At 49.7% G+C, this 19,939-nt stretch overlaps 2 protein-coding genes across 2 annotated transcripts; one reads left to right on the top strand and one right to left on the bottom strand.

Moving 5' to 3' along the window:
• Positions 1 to 2,281, top strand: LOC136302479 (serine/threonine-protein kinase pim-1-like). The gene is made up of 5 exons (XM_066205956.1): positions 1 to 234; positions 353 to 454; positions 581 to 631; positions 837 to 1,203; positions 2,277 to 2,281. Exons 1-5 carry the CDS (start codon positions 1 to 3, stop codon positions 2,279 to 2,281), a joined length of 759 nt encoding a protein of 252 aa, XP_066062053.1.
• A 16,479-nt stretch (positions 2,282 to 18,760) lies between these two features.
• LOC136302550 (olfactory receptor 14J1-like) lies at positions 18,761 to 19,693 on the bottom strand. Its single transcript, XM_066206025.1, has one exon. It carries the CDS (start codon positions 19,691 to 19,693, stop codon positions 18,761 to 18,763), a length of 933 nt encoding a protein of 310 aa, XP_066062122.1.
• Between the last annotated feature and the right edge of the window lie 246 nt (positions 19,694 to 19,939).

The raw sequence follows: 19,939 nt of genomic DNA on the forward strand, positions 1-19,939 counted from the left end.
ATGGCGGTGCCGGAGGAGGATCAGTGCCTGGGGCTGCGGCGGCATCGCCGTTCTTTGCCTCCGCCTGTGCCGACCCCGGCCCCGGCCCCGGCCCCGACCCCAACCCCGGCCCCGGCCCCTCCCGGGCCCCGCAGAGGACACACGTGGCGCGACCGCTCCCGCCGCTTCCGCTGCGGCTTCCCAGGCCCGAGCTCCGCCGCTCGGCAGCGTGGCCGCCGTCCCCGAGCTGCCGCTGTCGCGTTGCCAGGAGCGAACGCCTGGGGATTCCCGGCCCGGGGCGGTTGAGGGGCGGTCAGGGGCCGTTCCTGACCCCGGGCCGAGCACTGACAGCCACGTCTCGCCGGCAGGGAAGGCGCAGCAGGGCCTCCAGGAGCAGTACCGGCTGGGTTCGCTGCTGGGGCGCGGCGGCTTCGGAAGAGTCTTCGCAGGGACGTTGCTCTCGGACGGCGCACCGGTGAGCGGCGGGGCTGGTGGCGGGTGCAGGGGGAGGAGGAGGAGGGCGGAGGAGGAAGAGCATGGGGCTGGGCAGCGTGGGCAGCGTGGGCAGCGAGCTCAGCCCGCTGCTCCCCTTGGCTTGCAGGTGGCCATCAAAAGGGTGTCACGGAACCGCATTCGGCACTGGGGAGAGCTGGTGAGTGAGCAGGGGCCAGCGGGAAAAGCCAAGGCGTTCCGTGCGGGGACGAGCCGAGGCCCGGCAGGGTGGAAGCCGCCAGGACGCCTCGAGGGAGAGCGGGCGTGGGGCCAGCGGAGGGTGCAGAACATCCCGGGCTGGGTGAGGGCTTCTCCACCCCTGGCACGGCCTCAGCCACACTGACGGCATCGTGATCCTCCCACAGCCCAACGGCACCAGCGCACCACTGGAGATCGTGCTGCTGGACAGGGTCTCCACTGGCTTCCCTGGTGTCGTCCAGCTGCTGGAGTGGCTTGAGCTCCCCAGTGAAATCGTGATGGTGCTGGAGCACCCAGAGCGGTGTCAGGACCTCCAGCATTTCATTCGGGCACAGAGGTTCCTGTCCGAGGAGGTGGCGCGGGAGCTGTTCCGCCAGGTGCTGGAGGCCGTGCGGCACTGCACCAGCTGCGGGGTCCTGCACAGAGACATCAAACCAGAGAACGTCCTGGTTGACCTGGTCACCAGGCAGGCCAAATTGATCGATTTTGGCTGTGGCACCTACCTTCAAGACACGGCATACACTCAATTTGCAGGTGAGCCCATGCAAGGATGTGCTCCCAGTTGCTGACATCTGATGGCCCAACATCTCACAGCCCAACCTGGGTGTGGCAGTGGGGATTCTCCCTTTTGCTGCCAGTCATGGCACTGAGACTTCAGGTGAGTTGCTTTTGAGCAGGGGTGGGTTGAGGCCCAGCTTCCAGCCCTGCTGGCAGCCTTTGCCAGCCACTCTGCCCAGGACTGGGGCTGGAGCAGCCAGCTTGACAGAAACACCTGTGGGTGGGGGTATCAGAGAGCGTGGAGTCAGAACCTGTGCACCAGCCAGTTTGGTGTGCAGGTGAGAAAGGGCTTGGACTGCTCCTCTGGCCTTCTTTGTCTTGTGTTCATAATGTTATTTGGGGCAATGCAGGCAGGGAGGAGGAAGGCATGGTTTTCCTCCTGCTCTGAGTGGGTTTTTTCTTGTTCTGGTCAGGCCTTTCCAGGGCTTCTGCCACCCTTTTCCTACACCAGTGGTTTCTTTTCCAATAACAATTTTTCACACAAGTCCCAGGTCCTGGTGGGAGGGCAGCGGGTCACACCATGTTCCACTGGGGCAGTCCCCACATGCCCAGGGATGCTGGGGCCAGGCTCTGGGAGCAGAAGCATCCCCCTGATGAACTCCATCTGTATTCCACAGGAACACCAGCATACAGCCCCCCAGAATGGACCGACTTTGGCTGGTACTACGGTGAGCCAGCTACCATCTGGTCCCTGGGCATGCTCCTGCACCAGATGGTCTGCGGGCAGCACCCTTTCAGGAGTGGCTGGAACATCAGCTGGGGCCAGCTCCCGCTGCCACAACGGCTCTCTCAAGTTGGATCCTCATCTCTGGGCACGGGGGGAATACCAGTGCTGGGAGACAGCAGTTGGCTCGTGAGCATCCTGCTCTGGCAGCCGCTGAGGAGGTGGCACATGTCCTGCTCTCCTGCTCTCCTCCAAAGCAGGGAATTGATGGGAAAGTTTAGGCCCAGCTCGGAGCACATCCAGCATGGCCTGGGCATGGGAATATGGGGCAAAGCTGCCAGGGGCCTTCTCCAACAGACTAGCAGTTTCTGGTTTCTCTTCCCAGAGTGAAAGGATCTCATCAGGTGCTGTTTATCCGTGGATGACATGGAAAGGCCTTCATTAGAAGACCTTTTTGGTGATCCTTGGATGCAGGATATTCATCTGGAGTAGAAGAAGGGAGAGAGCCAGAGGCACATTTTGATGCAGGGCCCTGGTAAGTTCCAGCTGCACACATGCCTTGGCAATCAGAAGCAAAGAAACCCAGACTTTTTTGTGCTGCCTGTGTCACTGCACAGGGGTCATCAGGTGGGCACAGGCAGCCCTTGTGCTGGAGCTGAGCTGCTCTGCCTACCACTGGTGGCTGCCATGCGAGTTGTTTTGGCTTGTGCTGGTTCACTGACAGCTGGGGCCCTGGGCAGAACAGTGACAGCCTGGTCTCACCCCCAGGGAAGGAGAAGGAGCCCCTGGAGAAGCTGGACCAGGTGGGGCTGCTGCTGCTGGAGACAGCGAGGACGACAACAAGGATGACAACCTCTTCCTGAACCTGGCCACCAGCAATTGAAGGTGATGGACTTCAATTCTGGCACCTTCTTCAAAGCCAGGCTCCGCAGCCAATTTGCAGATGAGTTCACACACAGGGGGATGCTCTCAGATTTGGGCATTGCACAGCCTGGCCAGGAACCAAAGGTTCCCCCCTTTACTGAAGCTGATGCAACTGATTGTTCAGTGGGCTGCCAAGCTGCTTTTTGGCAGGGCTGGGGGCACGGGCTGGGGTGGTTCTGAAATGGGAGTCGGCTCCTGGCCCTGCTAACGGCCACCACTCCCCACCACGCCCTGGGCTGGGGCTGGGGCAGCCAGCCCGACACAAACAAAGCCCCAAGGTGGGAGCAGAGGTGGGACTCCAGAACCTGTGCTCGGCTGCTTTGCTTTGCCGGCAAGGAGAGACTTGGGCTGCTCCACTCCCTTTGTTTTCTTTGGGATCACCATTATTTTGGGGGGCAGTGTAGGGGGGAAAGAGTGAAAGCATGGGCTTCCCTCACTGGTGGGTGGGTTTTTCCCTAGCATGCAGGGCATGGGGGCTTCCTCAACCTCTGACAGAGATAGGATCTTTTACCTTTTCCCTTTTTTCCCTTTTTTGTCTGTAATCTCTTTTTGTTAATTTGATGATTGTTTATCTAAAGGAAGCCTTCTAGGTGGTGTCCAGTCTTGACTGGGAAGTGCTTGGGACCAGCTGTGGAGTGGATGAAGGAGAAGGCTTAGGACGTGGTTTGGGAGCAGCTTTTCTTCCCGCGGCGGATGGCATGAGGTGTGTCCCTGTCTTGTTGGCACGGGTGGGGTAAGAGCTTTTGGGAGATGGCAGCCATCACAGAAGCATCCTGCTCTGGGCAGCTGCTGGGGAGGTGGATCTGCCCTGGCTGGCTGCAGGCTGGGCACGTGTCCTGCCCTCCTGCTCTGCTGCCAAAGGCAGCAATGATGGGCAGCTTTGGGCCCCGCTCTGAGCACGGCCAGCATGGCCTGGGCACTGCGGGCGGCTGGGACAAGGGCACAGGAGCCTTCAGCTGACGGGCGGTTTCTGGTTTCTGTCCTTGCAGCCAGGCTCTGCGGATGCTGAGGCTGCTCTGGGCTCTGCCAGGGCTCTGCTGGAGCTCAGCACCGGGCTGGGATCAGCCAAAGAAGAAACGGTGTGACCTGCAGCAGACTTGCCTTGAGCATTTTGGCAATGCAGCTCAAGTTTGCAGAGGGTGCATCTCCAAGGAAAAACATGACACCTCCCCAAAATAAACTTGTTTAATACCTTCTGAAATGAAATCAATCTGGGGTGATGCCAAATGACATTTTTCAGCTTGCTCAAGCTGTAGCTCAGCCCTTCTCTGAACAGTTCTGTCCCCCACCTGCATTTTCCTTCACAACTGCTCCCTATTTTCCCCCAGTGAGTGCCCAGCTGATTGCAGTCTCCATCACACTATTGCCATCCTTGGTGCCTGTCACCATGAGGAAGACCGAGCCCCAGGCTTAGGGACTCATCCTGTCACTGGCTGAGGGGCAGCAATGCCTCAGAGGTCTGGTGGCATTTTAGTGTCATTCAGAGCTGCTCTCTTGCCCTCAGCTCTCCTCACTGCTGAGTTCCCACTCCCTTTTCCTCATCCTTCCAGCAGGATGAGCTCTGTGAAGTCCCATGAGCCACCCCACTCTTCCTGGCCCAGCCACCCACCTCAGTTAGGCTGAAGCTGAAGCTTCTTTGTCTCCTCTGGCACACCAGTGCAGTCCCCTCTGCGGGGAGCCCAGAGCACAGCACACAGCAGTGCAGTCCGGGCTGGACCAGCTGCCCTCCACCCCTGGCTTGGCTGTTTGTGGCAACCAATTGCTCCCTGTTTGCAGCTGTCCCTGCAGGATGGCCCCAGGGCAGAGCCCAGCCGGGCTCCCACTGCATCCTCTGGAGCCTGGGGCAGACAGTGGTGCCAGAGCTGAGGTTCATGGGGAGCAGCCAGAGCTGTGGCCTGCAGTCAGTGTTTGCAAGTGTTGTGTTCTCATCTCCTGCAGCTCGTGGGGAAGACAACCTGTGTTGCCAGGCCAGCAGTGCCCCTCTGTGCAGGGGCAAGGCTGAAGGGCTTTCCCATTTCAGAGGAGCCGGCACTGAGCCTTGGCAGGGCTGGAGCCGGGTCTTGCCTGCTGTGCGGGACTCACTGCCCACCAACTGCCCCCACCCGCCACTGTGCTCCGTCCTACAGGGACAAAAGGGTCTGTGTGTTCCAAGGGCTCTGGGATGTCTCCGTACCCATGGACAGAAGGGTCTGTGTGTGCCAGGGGCTCTGGGATGTCTCTGTACCCATGGACAGAATGGTCTGTGTGTGCCAGGGCCTCTGGATGTCTCTGTATCCATGGACAGAAGGGTCTGTGTGTGCCAGGGGCTCTGGGATGTCTCTGTATCCGTGGACAGAATGGTCTGTGTGTGCCAGGGGCTCTGGGATGTCTCTGTACCCATGGACAGAAGGGTCTATCTATACAAGGGATTCCATAACATCTTTGTTCCCTTGGGTATGGAATGAACACAGAGTGAAGGTTTCAGTCATGTTGCTTGTGCACTCCTTCCTTTCCATACAAGACACATCTATGCACACCCCCACATACAGATATTTTAAAAGGATAGGGATGGATAGAGATTTCCCACAGAGCTCTAACTTTGACATAACTCACTTGTAACCTAGTGGCCAGGGGATTATTTTCCCAGCTCTGTGTGGGTCGGTGTCCAAGAGTTGAGGGGAGCAGCATTCAGAAGCAGTTTCAGGATTTCTAGGCAGGAAATGGAATTGACAACCATCAGTGTAACTCACCCTATTCATTGGGATGGGCTGCTGGTTCCTTAGGAATATGGCTGTTGTGCAGAGCAGGTGCTGCAGCCCTGAGGGCTCTTGGCCAGGCCAGGGGATCTGCCACCTGCTACGGGCAGCTCTCAGCCTGCCTGGAGATCCTCATGGACCGTGGGGTGAAGTTGGAGGTGGAAGGAGTGACCCCGGCAGGGCAGACTCCTCCTGCTGTGGAAAGGGTGCTGCATGGCCAGGACTGCTCTCAGCTTTGTTCTAAAGGAAAGGGAAAGGGCTGTCAGCTTTGCCTGTGTCACTGAGACTCCTGCACTGTCACCCTGGGCATCAGCAGATCTGTCTCAGATCTCCCTCAGAAAGTGCCTCCTCACCCTCCTCTACCTACAGACAGCAGCAGCAGCACCTTGGCTTGCAGCATCTCTGTTGGTCTGAGCTGCCCTTAAGGCCCTGCTGCCAGGGAGATGCCCCTGAGCAGTGGTCTGGGCTGGGAGGGGTGTGCAGGGCAGAGCTCAGCCCCCAGGGCTGGGCTGGGCTCTGGGAGCACTGGCAGGGACAAGGCTTGGATAGAGAGAAACAGCTCCCAGTAGGCACAACTCCAGGTAGTAGAGTGCAAGACAAGCCCTGGATATCCCTTCCTATACAACAACACAGAAAAAAAAGGGAGAGAAAAGTGTAGGGAAATTAATTTTGAAATTGCAGCTTACAGATAGTCCACTTTAGTTTTCAAGAAAGGTTTAAGTCCAATCACCCGGAAGTAGAGGGAGGTGTAATGAGCAAAGGGTATCTGTGCAGGACCAGCTGGTCTGATTGCACTGGGGTACAGGCTCTGTTTTCCCTCTGGGCTCCCCAGTGTTCAGGCTGAGAGCAATGCTGAAGATGTGGCAGTAACTAAGCAGCACAAAAATGAACTCAAAAATAAAACTTTACTGAATTTTCTGCAGAACAACAGAAATACTTTTGAGGGAATTCCTAATAAAATAGGATTGAATCAAGGAAATCTGTCACAGCTTCTCAATGTCTTCTTTCAACAGTCCACCATGCCCAGGGTGAAGAAATGTCCAACAGCAGCTCCATCAGCCACTTCCTCCTGCTGGCATTGGCAGACACGCGGCAGCTGCAGCTCCTGCACTTCTGCCTCTTCCTGGGCATCTCCCTGGCTGCCCTCCTGGGCAACAGCCTCGTCATCAGCGCCGTAGCCTGCGGCCACTGAAACTTTAATTTTCAAGAATTAAAGATTTTAGTTTAACCAGATATCGCTGAAGTAAGACAGATAGACTTCCCTTTTGATAAGCAGAAGCCGGATTTAAGGAACTGATAAATCATGAGGCCTGTCAACTTATGTTTGTGTATTCTGACTAATCAATAGGCTTCAAGAAGGACAATGAATTCATAAATCAAATACTCCTGGGAAAACAGGATTCAGTTGTCACACAACACTAAAAGGTTAAAAAGTCAAAGTGAAGAAGACTCACTTACTTCATCATTTTGAGACCCTGCCCCATAAAAAAGACCACCGACCCATTTCAAAGAACAAAGCACGCATGCTTAATAGCTTTTGGCTAATTACCATACAAAGCGGGGAATGGGATGTACTAAAGTCATGAATATACATTTGTGTTTTGGGTATTTAATACTTCTATACATAAAAAGACCCTGTGATCTTCTGTAGGTGCGCGTGTGTTTCGGAGCTATCCCGCACACTGCCTGGCGTCGTAATTAAACATACACTTTCTAACTTTAAACTGTTAGAGAGTCTTTTGGATATCGGCATTAGGGCGATATTCATATTTTTTTAATAATTCATTTTGGCGAGCCAGCCAGGAGACGCTCTCTCTCGCCGAGGGGGCCATCGGCGTCTAGGACCCTTTTGGGCGCCCCCCAGGATTTTCTGGGTAGAAGGCTCCTGTGACCCCCCTGACACCCCCGGAGACAGACCAGAGCCTGCTGGAACTACGGACAAAAAGGTATGTTTAAAAAAAAAATAAAATAAAGAACAAATACTGAAGACAGGTACCTTTGAATAGAGGCAGCTTGTAAGTCATAAGAGATGTCTTATGCAAAGCCGAGGCCTGAATGAGTTTTGGAAAAACTCCGCGGAGTATTGTAGATGATTGTTTTCTTTCCAGGTAAAGAACCTGGTAGTTGGTGGCTGCATCCCGAGTGGAGGGGCAGCAACGGCGGCAGCAGAGCCGCCGGTCTTGGGTCTTGTTGGTTTTAAAGCAGTACTAGCTCCGGTTTCGGCTTGTAGTTTAAAGGTGCACCTTGGTAATGCATAATCTGAGGGGCTAGTGCATAATGCATGGTAATGCATAATCTGAGTTTTGAGATGCAAAGGGTCCCGTCTTGAGTCGTGGTCCCGCGCACTGGATGTGTGTGTGTGTGTATTGCGGACAGACCTGTGTCTGTTTGGTGATCCCGAGGTTTTGTGATTGTGGATCAATTTTGTACTGTTTGTGTTGCGGTTTGTGAAAGCTTGTGAAGTAGTCGTTTCGGTTTGTGTAATTTTGGAATGTGCTACTAATCTCTGTAAGTGTTTTTGGAACACGTAAGAGATTTTAAAACCCCCGCTGATTGGCAGAGGGATACCTCTGTCTGAGAAGGCGGAGGGATTTGGGAAGGCTGTGGCGTCTCACGGGAAAGCTGTGTGCTAGCTTTGATCGTTTAACTGATAGTGTGACTTCAATCAGTTTGTCGTTCAGTAGAAAAGCGTCGTGAGTGAATAAGCTGTTTACTGTTTGTAGAGAGAAAAAAAAAAGAGGAAAAAAAAAGGAAAAAAAAAGAAAAAGAAAAAGAAGAAAAAAAAAGGGAACAAAACAGGCAAGAAGGTTTTTTTCCGTCTCTTCGCATCCATGCCTGACATAGCCGGTGATCAAGGGTACTTAGTGTCACCTTGGTAGTCAGACAACAGGCTGAACTCACAGCCTAAGGCTATGTTTCCCAGCTCTTTGTAAAACGCGGAGGGATTTTTGGCGAATGGAAGTTTGCAATTGCCAGAGTGTGTGATAATATCTTCAAAGTGCTGTAGTCCTCGGCTTCGACTGCAGAAGAGCGAAGGGGGAGTGTGGGATCGAGCCCCGCCCCCGCTTTCCTGCAGGAGGGTCTGTGCTGTGTCCCAGCCGAAGTCTGTGGGATTTTAAGAATGTATTCAGAATCATGGGGGATCTCCCCCCCGCCACCTTGGCTGCTTCCTTTGCGAGCCTAAAACTGTGCCTGACTGATTGGAAAAGTTTTCATTTGTCTGTTTCTGCTTTTTGTCTGTTTGCTTTAATAAAAAGACGTTTATCCTTTTCTTAACCATAAGTTCTTTTCACAACAGGTAATGCTTCGAGCCTTATTTTGAAAAGAATTCTTTTTTGCTTTTTATGTCTCGAGCCTTGTTTTTATTTTTCCTTTTTTTGCTTTTTAACTGTAATTTTTTCCTCAACAGCTGAAAGTACAGCTAACTTTTTCCTGTTTAAGGTTAACAAACTAGTTTTTGTTTAGTTTTGTTTCTTTGTTTTTTCTCTCTTGTGTTGATTTTGATATATGCCCAGAAATAGGAGGCACAAGAATTGGGAGGCTGGTTCAGAAGAGTTCCCTGCCCAAGGAGGGGCTGCTACTGTAATCAGCAGACTGTGCTTCGTGGTGCAGTCTGTCAAGGCTTGTGGGTCCGATAAAGGTACAGGTGGCTAGTACCTAAGAGTGGAACTATAAGCCTACGCAGCGGTAAAATGTTTGAGTTGCTGGAAAATGGGATTTCAGAGATCTTAAAGAAACCAGTACAAATTCCTAAAGTTGAGTGTGGCCAGCATATTTTTGTACCAGAAGAATACCAAGTGAAACTTAAGAATTAGAATAAGATCAAAAAGCATTAAAAAAAAAAAAAAGAGAGAATTCTTAATAGACACAGGGGCAACATTTTCAGTGCTGAATATGGCCCTAATACCTGTGACCAATGACTATGTTGTGGTAAAAGGAGCGACTGGCCAATCTGAGAGATCTTATTTTTTGCAAACCATTGAAGTATAAATTGGAAAACAATGGGGAATTCATTGATTTTTTTATATGCCTAAAGCTCCATCTGCACTTTTGGGCAGAGATCTGCTAGAGCAGCTGGAGACAAAAATAATATTTAAGAATGGGAAAATTATTTTGGAGGTAAAAGATCAACAATATGTAGATCTGTTAAGCTTGATAATGATAACCAAAGAAATTGAAGTTGCCAATGAAGAAGAGAATTTCAGGAAAATATTAGATCAAGTTTTTCCTGGGGTGTTTGCTTCTGACATACCAAGCCGGGCGAAGAATGCACTGTCAGTATAGGTCAAACTTAAGGAAAGAGGGCAGCCAGTAAAAGTTAAACAATACCCCCTAAAGAAGGAAGACAGAGAAGGGATTAGTCCAATTATTGAAAACATTTGAAGATAGGACTACTAAAAGAGTGTCAGTCTGATTTTAACACTCCTATCTTGCCAGTGAAGAAGCCTAACAGATCATACAAGCTAGTACAAGACTTAAAGGCTGTTAATAAGATAACTGAAGACTTGTATCCAGGAGTTGCTAACCCTTATATAATGTTAACTCGTTTAATCCCTGAACTAACCTGGTTTACTGTTTTAAATTTGAAAGATGCTGTCTTTTGCCTCCCTCTCCATGAAGCCAGCCAGAAAATCTTTGCATTTGAGTGGGAGAACCCCAAAACTGGACGAAAAACTCAGCTCACATGGTGTGTTTGCCTCAAAAGTACAAAAACTCCCCCACCATATTTGGGGAACAGCTTGCAAAGGATTTGGAGTCTTGGGAACCTCCACCAGGAGAAGGACAGTTGCTCCAGTATGTGGATAGCCTCCTAATAGCCACCCAGACCCAGGAAACATGTGTGGACTGGACGGTAAGCCTCCTAAACTTTTTGGGCCTACAGGGGTATCGGGTGTCCCAGAAGAAAGCCCAAATGGTGAGGCAAACAGTAATTTACCTGGGCTATGAAGTGAGTGCTGGACAGAGAACCTTAGGGCAAGATTGCAAAGAGGCAATATGCCAGACCCCAAAGCCTCAGACAGTGAAAGAACTGAGAACCTTCTCAGGCATCACAGGATGGTGCAGACTGTGGGTTTATAATTATGGATTACTTGTTAAACCTCTGTATGCCTTGATCACAGAAGGAAGCAGAGATCTTCAGTGGAACAAAGAAGCAGCTCGAGCCTTCGACCAGCTAAAGAAGGCCCTCATGTCAGCACCAGCCTTGGGACTTCCAGATGTAAGTAGGCCATTCTTTTTTGTTTTCTCACGAGACGCAAAGGATCGCTTTAGGGATACTAGCACAAAACCTGGGCCCGTATCAAAGGGTAGTTGCCTACCTCTCTAAGCAGCTAGATATGGCAGCTAAGGGGTGGCCAGGGTGCCTCAGAGCCATTGCAACAGTGGCAGTGAACATCCAAGAGGCACGCAAGTTCACCCTGGGCCAGAAGATGACAGTGCTAGTGTCTCACACAGTGTCTACAGTCTTGGAAGCGAAAGGGGGGCATTGGCTCTCCCCACAGAGATTCCTGAAGTACCAAGCTATACTGGTGGAACAGGATGATGTTGAGATTGTGGTAACTAACATTGTGAACCCAGCTTCCTTCCTCAGCGGAAGTATGGGAGAACCAGTGATCCATGATTGCCTGGAGAGCATTGAAGCCACCTACTCCAGTCGCCCGGATCTGAAAGATAGCCAGCTTGAAAATGCCAAAACCTGGTTTACTGATGGGAGCAGCTATGTCATCAGTGGGAAGAGGCATGCTGGGTATGCAGTTACCACAAGCAGAGAGGTAATAGAGTCCAAACCATTACCAACGAACACCTCTGCACAGAAGGCTGAGATAATAGCCTTAATTCGAGCCCTAGAGCTGGCAGAAGGAAAAAGAATTAATATCTTCACAGACTCAAGGTATGCATTTGGAGTTGTGCATGCCCACGGAGCCATTTGGAGAGAGAGAGGACTGTTAAACTCACAAGGGAAGGATATTAAACATGCACACGAAATATTGAGACTGTTGGAGGCAGTACAATTACCTGAGAAGGTAGCCATCATGCATATCAAAGCACACCAGAAGGTGAGCTTAGAATTGGAAGAAGGGAATATGCTGGCGGATAGAGAGGCAAAAGAAGCAGCAAAAGGTGAGATACCTGATGAGACAATTGAAGCAGCATTAATTCCAGATGGAAAAATTTCTATTGAGGGTAAGCCAATATACAATAAAAAGGATAAGAAACTCATTAAGGAGAAAAGGCAAGTTATAACCAGGAGGGATGGGCTGTAACAGAAGAAGGGAAACTTGTAGTACCCTCCTATTTGTTGTGGGCATTAGTACAGAGGGAGCATGAGAAAACACACTGGGGAATAGATGCCCTGTATAACTATTTAAAAGAAAGGATCATGGCCAGGAAATTGCAGGGCACAGTGATACAAGTAATTTGTCAGTGTAGCCTTTGCCTCCAAACTAATCCCAAAAATACTCCAAAGCCTAAAGTGGGACAAATTGGGAAGGGCTGTGGACCTGGGCAACAATGGCAAATTGACTTTAGAGAGCTGCCCAGGAAGGGAGGATATCGTTACCTATTGGTGTTAACCGATACCTTTTCAGGATGGCCAGAAGCCTTTCCTGCCAGAACAGCTAAGGTCTGAAAGGTAACCAAAGCACTGTTACAAGAAATAATACCGAGGTTTGGAGTTCCAGCCACCATATCCTCAGATAGAGGGCCACACTTTATTTCAAAAATTGTGCAGCAAATAAGTAATCACCTGGGAATAGATTGGGAATTGCATACCCCATACCACCCTCAATCTAGCGGTCAAGTGGAAAAAATGAACCACTTGATTAAACAACAAACTGTGAGATTGGGGCAAGAAGTAAATTTGCCCTGGCCCCAGGCTTTCCCATTGGCATTATTGCAAATTCGGACAAAACCAAGGGCAAAAGAGAAACTAAGCCCTCTTGAAATACTGTATGGAAGGCCATATGCAGTTCAAGAAGGAACAACACCTATGCAAGTAGGGGAAGAGACCCTACATAGGTATATGGAGGCCCTGAATAGACAACTTAGAGAAATTGAGAAATATGTGGTCGGAGCTCAAAACAGAGAATTAGATGGGCCACTATGTATATGTTAAGTCTTTTGCAGAAAAGACCTTGGAACCACAGTGAGAAGGACCATTCCAGGTGCTTCTTACTACCTTCACTGCAATCAAGATCAAAGAACAGAAAGCCTGGATCCATCACTCCTGAGTGAAGAAAGCCCCAGAAGGAATCTGGAAGATCACACCAGGCGATAACGAACTGAAGCTGAAGCTCACTCGGAACTATGAATAGATAGACTAATAGTTATCATGGACATTATGTGGAAAATTGTAATTATTGCAGTAATTACTGTAACTATAACAAGAATCAACGCAATACCACGTAGGTACAATGTGACCGAGATAAACAGGTGTCAAGGGAGAGCTTACAATGCTTACTCTCGTAAGGCTTTAAATAAGATGCTAAAAGTCACGAATGCAAGCTTGTGGGAAAGAAGAAATGTGTGGGGTTGTAAGTATGCATTTGTACAGGACGGGTTCCATGAGGCTTACCACCCACCCATGAGACCCATCCGAATTAGTCCTGAATGCTGTGACAAATACTCGAGTAAATGCCCTCAGTTTAGACTCAAAATAGAAGAGTGTGCAATAAGACCAAAATTGGGCTGATAATTAACCCAAAGTGGTCTTTAAAACGAGTAAAAATGGGAGTACAAGTAAATAACCAGAATGTGCTCCATCTCTCAAGAACTCCTTTATGGACTGGACCACTTGGCTCCAAAAGAGTATGCCTTCTAATTTTAGAAGTAAGAGGGATCTCACCGGATTGCTAGGAACAGAGTTGGGAGTACTAAATACCATAGATTCTGAAGTACTGATGAATAAATTAGCCTCAGTAGGGAATGATTTAGTTCAACTACAGCAACCTTTGCAATCCTCTCTACTTGCACTGGGTAACAATCATTGGAAATTGATCCAAATACTACCAGAATGGGAAAACACAGAAGAGCGAGATCATGAGGCAATAATTAATGCGCTAAGTCCAGCTAGTGAAAACATTTCACTAGCTCTAGGATGTACTCAAGCACAACTGTGGATGCAATCAGTGGCTGCTGCAGTTATCAGAGAAGGTGGAGAGGGAACATTTCCTGCCGAAAGTTGCAAAATTGTTTGGGACAATGCCTCTGATATGGAGAAGGAGCTTCAGTTTTGGTAGGTGTTAGTCAATTTCACCTATAACCCTGAGACTAGTATAGTGACAGCCTTTGTTTTAACCATACACGATGCCTCAGTGGACCTAATACACCCAATAGTGCCCTTAGGGTTAAACCATGAGGGAGCTGTATTGTACCCTTCTGAACACAGGATGTGGGCACAGAAATTGAAGGAAAATAGCAAACTGTTAATCTAGAACCATGTACTGCAAGGAGACAACTAGGATATATATGTGAAAAGACATTAGAAAGTGACAAAGACACTTGTTTAGATACAGACCAAAATATTTGTCACTTTGAAACACATCCAGGCAAACAGAAAACTTCATTGGTGTATACAGGACAGGAGTGCGTCTGTCTAAAGACAGCATGCCCCATCATAAGGGTAGATAACCAAATTGTAAAAGAGACGCAATTTAATTTTTGTGTTTGTAATTTTGTTAGGAGATGTGATTTTTCCTATCGAGCACCTGTAGTATCACGTCAATATGTAAAGACTAACCTAACCACCGTGGAGAAGATACTGCCTGTGCCCATAAGAATGAATTTGACTCTAGTCACTCAATTGATGAGACATCCTGAATTGAGAGAAATCTTAAAAAAAATTAAGGAAGAGGGGAAAAAGATGTTAATTACAATACACCATGACACAGAGACCATCAAAGGAGTTTTTAAAAGGCTTGAGGAACATGTGTCTCATCATTGGTGGGATGAGCTTTTTGGGTGGTCTCCGACAGCAACCGGTATACTAAATACCTTAGTCCACCCTATAGCTGTGTTACTTATTTTAGTTAGTATAAGTTTAGTTTTATCTGTAGTGATACTTATTTGGAATTGGAGGATGCTACGAAGAGTAACAGCCTTAACTTCACTATCAGAAGCATATGGATTAGTCTTGAGAGACACTAGTTGTACAACTTGGATAGATGAAGAAGACTCTATATATTGAGTAAAATAATTTACTCACTTTAAAGAGGAAGTGGGGAAATGAAACATTAATTTTGAAGAATTAAAGATTTTAGTTTAACCAGATATCGCTGAAGCAAGACAGATAGACTTCCCTTTTGATAAGCAGAAGCCGGATTTAAGGAACTGATAAATCATGAGGCCTGTCAACTTATGTTTGTGTATTCTGACTAATCAATAGGCTTCAAGAAGGACAATGAATTCATAAATCAAATACTCCTGGGAAAACAGGATTCAGTTGTCACACAACACTAAAAGGTTAAAAAGTCAAAGTGAAGAAGACTCACTTACTTCATCATTTTGAGACCCCGCCCCATAAAAAAGACCACCGACCCATTCAAAGAACAAACCACGCATGCTTAATAGCTTTCGGCCAATTACCATACGAGAACAAAGCACGCATGCTTAATAGCTTTTGGCTAATTACCATACGAAGCGGGGAATGGGATGTACTAAAGTCATCAATATACATTTGTGTTTTGGATATTCAATACTTCTGTACATAAAAAGGCCCTGTGATCTTCTGTGAGGCGCGTGTGTTTGGGAGCTATCCCGCACACTGCCCGGCGTCGTAATTAAACATACACTTTCTAACTTTAAACTGTTAGAGAGTCTTTTGTCAGTCATAGTTGGATATCGGCATTAGGGCAATATTCATATTTTTTTAATAATTCATTCCTTGGGCAGAACCCCAGGAAAAACACTCATATCTCGTGGTCTAGAGATGCCTGTCTGGTCGAGTGCTGTTCAAGTTATGGTGACGAGGCAGAATCCGGCTCTGCTTGCTGTCAGGTTCTCTATGGTTCTGCCGACCCAGAGTGGTTTGTCTTAGCCCTAGGTTTCATGTTGGCTCGTTGTTTTTAGGTTTTTTTTCCGCTCCTTCTGGGCGCTGAGGTCCGTGGGAGTCTTCTTCATTTACATACCGGGTGGAGTCACCGGTTGCCTTGCGGGAGCCAGCAGGGCGGGAGCCAGCAGGGCAGGAACAGGTACTCGACGGGGAAGAATACAGTTCTAAAGAAAGAGACTTTGAGGGAAATAGCATTTACCACGGAAAGCATTACAATAACAATGGGTATGGGGTAAACAGTATTTAACAAAGCAGACCTTTCAATAGGTACTAGATACTGCAATAAGTAGCCTTTAACGAGAGAAGGCAGGTATGGGGTAAACGGTATTTAACAAAAGAGACCTTTCAATAGGTACAAGATAACAAGGTCACCAGTATTTTAACTGAGAGAAGGCACCTTACAGTCGAAATCTTTAACTGCGTTAAGAAATTTGTATTTTATTTCTTACATTGGAGACATGAAGACAACTGAAGAGAGAGAAAGAGCTCGTGAAAGTATTCTGTATTTTCATGAGCCCCACACTGGATTTGGGGCTGAGTCCAGGACGCTTAGGCATGGAGAGAGGGTTGAAGAAGCTGCTCAAGGAGGCAGAAGCAAAACTCCAAGTCCCTTGGAGCATCCCTGGGCCCCACTGAGGGCAGGGAGTGCCAAAGGCTCCCCAGGGACTGCTGAGAGCAGATCCTTGAGGCCAGGATTGCAGGGAGCCGCAGGCTGTGAGCAGGGAACTGCAATGCTGAGCAAGGCCTGGGCTGGTTGGAGGGAGCAGAAAGGCCAAGCCCTAAGCCCAGGCCTGGCACAGCAGGGCCTGTCCCTCCCGGGTGGCTCGGGGCTGGTTGTGGGGCAGTGGGATGGGAGGGGCAGCAAGGACAAATGTCAAAATACTGCAAGCCCTGCCAGCCTCCTCAGGGAGGGGCCGGGCAGAAGCAAAGTGCAGCCCCTGAAAGGAAAGTTCCTTCTGTGGGGCCTCCAGAGGCGCTGGCAGAGCCCAGGGGAAAAAGGCCTGGGTGCCTGTGGCCCTGCCAGCCCTGCCCAGCCCTTGGCCATGTGTCCTGCAGGCTGTGCCCCCTGTGCGTGCTGCTGCTGTTCCCTGGCCGGCTGCACACGCCCATCTCGCTGTCCCCCCAGCATTTCTCAGCCCAGCATTTCTGTGCCCTCCCTGGGCTCCCTGCACCCAGCGCTGCCGGCTCCTGGCACACAGAGCCAGGCCATGGCCCGGCCTCACACTGGGACACCTCCTGCACCAAAATTCTGCCCTAGAGGGACTTTTCTTTTTGCTCAGCTCCAGGCTGAACCTTTCAAGCTTTGGGGAGGTTTCCTTCTCTTCCCACTGCCAAGGAAAGCTCTGTCTCTTGCTGTTCAAAAACAGAAAAGGGCTGGTGGGAGATAAATGATGGTAAGAGGCATTTTGGGGCAAAGTGACCATGAAATTATTGAGTTTTAAATAGTGTGTGAAAGAAGGAGGGGCATCAAAAAAACTTGTACACTGGCCTGACAGAGAGCAGTCTTCAGTCTAATCAGGATGCAGATTTGGGGAGTGCCAAATCAGGTACTGATATTTTTAAGAGAAACAGCCCTTAAAAACAAAGGATTCCAAGAAGGATGGACACACTTCAAGAAAGAAATCTGGAAGGAGCAGGAACAGCGTGTCCCTCTGTGCCAAAATATGAGCTAGCAAGGAAAATGACTGGCCTGGCTGGGCATGGGGCCTTTGCAGGAACTCATGGGAGAAAAAGACAGTGCATCTCCTTTGGACAGATGAGCAGGACACTCAGGAAATGTTTAAAGATGTTGTTAGGTCATGCAAAATAAAAATTAGAGAGGTGAAAGCTCAATTTGAGCTTAACCAGGCCACTTCGGTGACAGATAATAAAAATGTTCTTATAAATACATTAATAGCAAAAGGAGAAAAGGAGAGGTCAGGACAACAGCCATTCTTTATTAGATATGGTGGGGGGAATATAGCAACTAAAGATAAGGAAAAGGCTGAGGTATTTAACCCCTTCTTTGCCTCAGTTTCCAACAATTAAGACAGATTGTCCTCAGGACAAGTGTTCTCCTGAGCTGGTAGATGGGCACAGGGAGCAGAACAGCCCCCCTGTAATCCAGGAGGAAGCAGCTGCTGACCTGCTGAGCCACTCAGATGCTCACAGGTGTCTCTGGGACCAGATGGGATCCATCCTAGAGGGATGAGGGAGCTGGTGGATGAGCTCCCCAAGCTGCTCTCCATTATTTCTCATCAGTTCTGGCTCCCCAGGGAGGTCCCAGAGGACTGGAGGTGCCAATGTGAGCCCATCCCCAAGAAGGGCTGGCAGGAGGATCTGGGGAACTTCAGGCCTGTCAGCCTGACCTCGATGCCCAGCAAGGTTATGGAACAGATCACCTTGAGTGCCATCACACGGCACCCACAGGATGGCCGAGGGATCAGACCCAGCCAGCGTGGATTTCAATATTTGCATTGATGATCTGGATGAGGGGATTGAGTCCACCATACACAAATTTGCAGATGACACCAAGCTGGGTGTGAGTGTGGATCTTCTGGAGGGTAGGAGGGCTCTGCACAGGGCCCTGGAAAGGCTGGATCCAGGGCCCAAATCCAGCAATGGAAGGTTTAACAAGACCAAGGGCCAAGTCCTGCACTTGGGCCACAACAATCCCTGCAGTGCTACAGGCTGGGGACAGAGAGGCTGGACAGTGGCCAGGCAGAAACGGACCTGAGGGGACTGCTGGACAGCAGGCTGGACATGAGGCAGCAGCGTGCCCAGGTGGCCAAGAAGGCCAATGGCTCCTTGCCTGGATCAGGAATGGGGTGGCCAGCTGGGGCAGAGCTGCTGTGCCAGCACTTATCTGTCCCCAGCTCTGCACACAGACATTGCTGCTGCAGCTGCAAAGGAAGGGAACAAAACAAGGGATCTCCAGTGAAAACTTTTCTGGGAGATCCTTTAGTTCGTTTAAAGCCACTGAGTGCACAGCTCCTCATTGACACAGTCTTTTGACCACAGAAAATATGGAGGCAAACAAAACAAGACAGGGCACAAACAATGGCCTTGCTTTGTGAACACCACTGAAAACTCAAAGAAAGAATAAAACCTTGACAACCACACCAACAAGTGGTATCAAAGATGACTTCTATCACAAGTGATTTGCAGAAATAAGCAAGCAGTTTAATGTTTCTGAAATCGTCTAGTGATCAGTGTCCACACTTCAGCCTTGAGTTCCTGGTTCCTCAGGCTGTAGATGACGGGGTTCAGGGCTGGAGACACCACCGAGTACAGAACTGACAATGCCAGATCCAGGGATGGGGAGGAGATGGAGGGGGGCTTCAGATTGGCAAATGTGCCAGTGCTGAGAAACAGAGAGACCACAGCCAGGTGAGGGAGGCAGGTGGAAAAGGCTTTGTGCCGTCCCTGCTCAGAGGCAATCCTCAGCACAGCCCTGAAGATCTGCACATACATGAAAACCATGAACACAAAACAGCCAAAATATAGAGAAGCACTTAGAACAACGAGCCCAAGTTCCCTGAGGTAAGATTTGGAGCAGGAAAGCTTGAGGATGTGTGGGATTTCACAGAAGAACTGGCCCAGGGCATTGCCATGGCACAGGGGCAGGGAAAATGTATTGGCTGTGTGCAGCAGAGCATTGAGAAAGGCACTGGCCCAGGCAGCTGCTGCCATGTGGGCACAAGCTCTGCTGCCCAGGAGGGTCCCGTAGTGCAGGGGTTTGCAGATGGACACGTAGCGGTGGTAGCACATGATGGTCAGGAGGGAAACCTCTGCTGAAATGAAAAACACAAACAGAAAGAGCTGTGCAGCACATCCTGCATAGGAGATGGTCCTGGTGTCCCAGAGGGAATTGTGCATGGCTTTGGGGACAGTGGTGAGGATGGAGCCCAGGTCAGCGAGGGCCAGGTTGAGCAGGAAGAAGAACATGGGGCTGTGCAGGTGGTGGCCGCAGGCTACGGCGCTGATGACGAGGCCGTTGCCCAGGAGGGCAGCCAGGGAGATGCCCAGGAAGAGGCAGAAGTGCAGGAGCTGCAGCTGCCGCGTGTCTGCCAATGCCAGCAGGAGGAAGTGGCTGATGGAGCTGCTGTTGGACATTTGCTGTGTCTGGACATCCCAACCTGCAGATGGAAGAAAGACAGTGACATTTGAGGGGACATTTCTCACAGAAGAGTCAAAGTCCTTTCTCAGAGAACATTCTCTGTCACTAAACACCTCCCCCTTGTCTATGTCTAGGAGAACTTCCTTCACCTTGGTTGCTGGAGCCCTGATTGCTGCTGGCCAATGTTCAGTGAGGAGCCAGACCCTGACCTGCAGGGCACCTGGGAGTCAGCCCTGACCCCC

The sequence above is a fragment of the Chamaea fasciata genome, unplaced genomic scaffold, assembly GCF_029207755.1.
Source record: "Chamaea fasciata isolate MVZ Bird 193981 ecotype frontalis unplaced genomic scaffold, bChaFas1.0.hap1 SCAF_29, whole genome shotgun sequence".
In the NCBI taxonomy this organism is placed as follows: domain Eukaryota; kingdom Metazoa; phylum Chordata; class Aves; order Passeriformes; family Sylviidae; genus Chamaea; species Chamaea fasciata.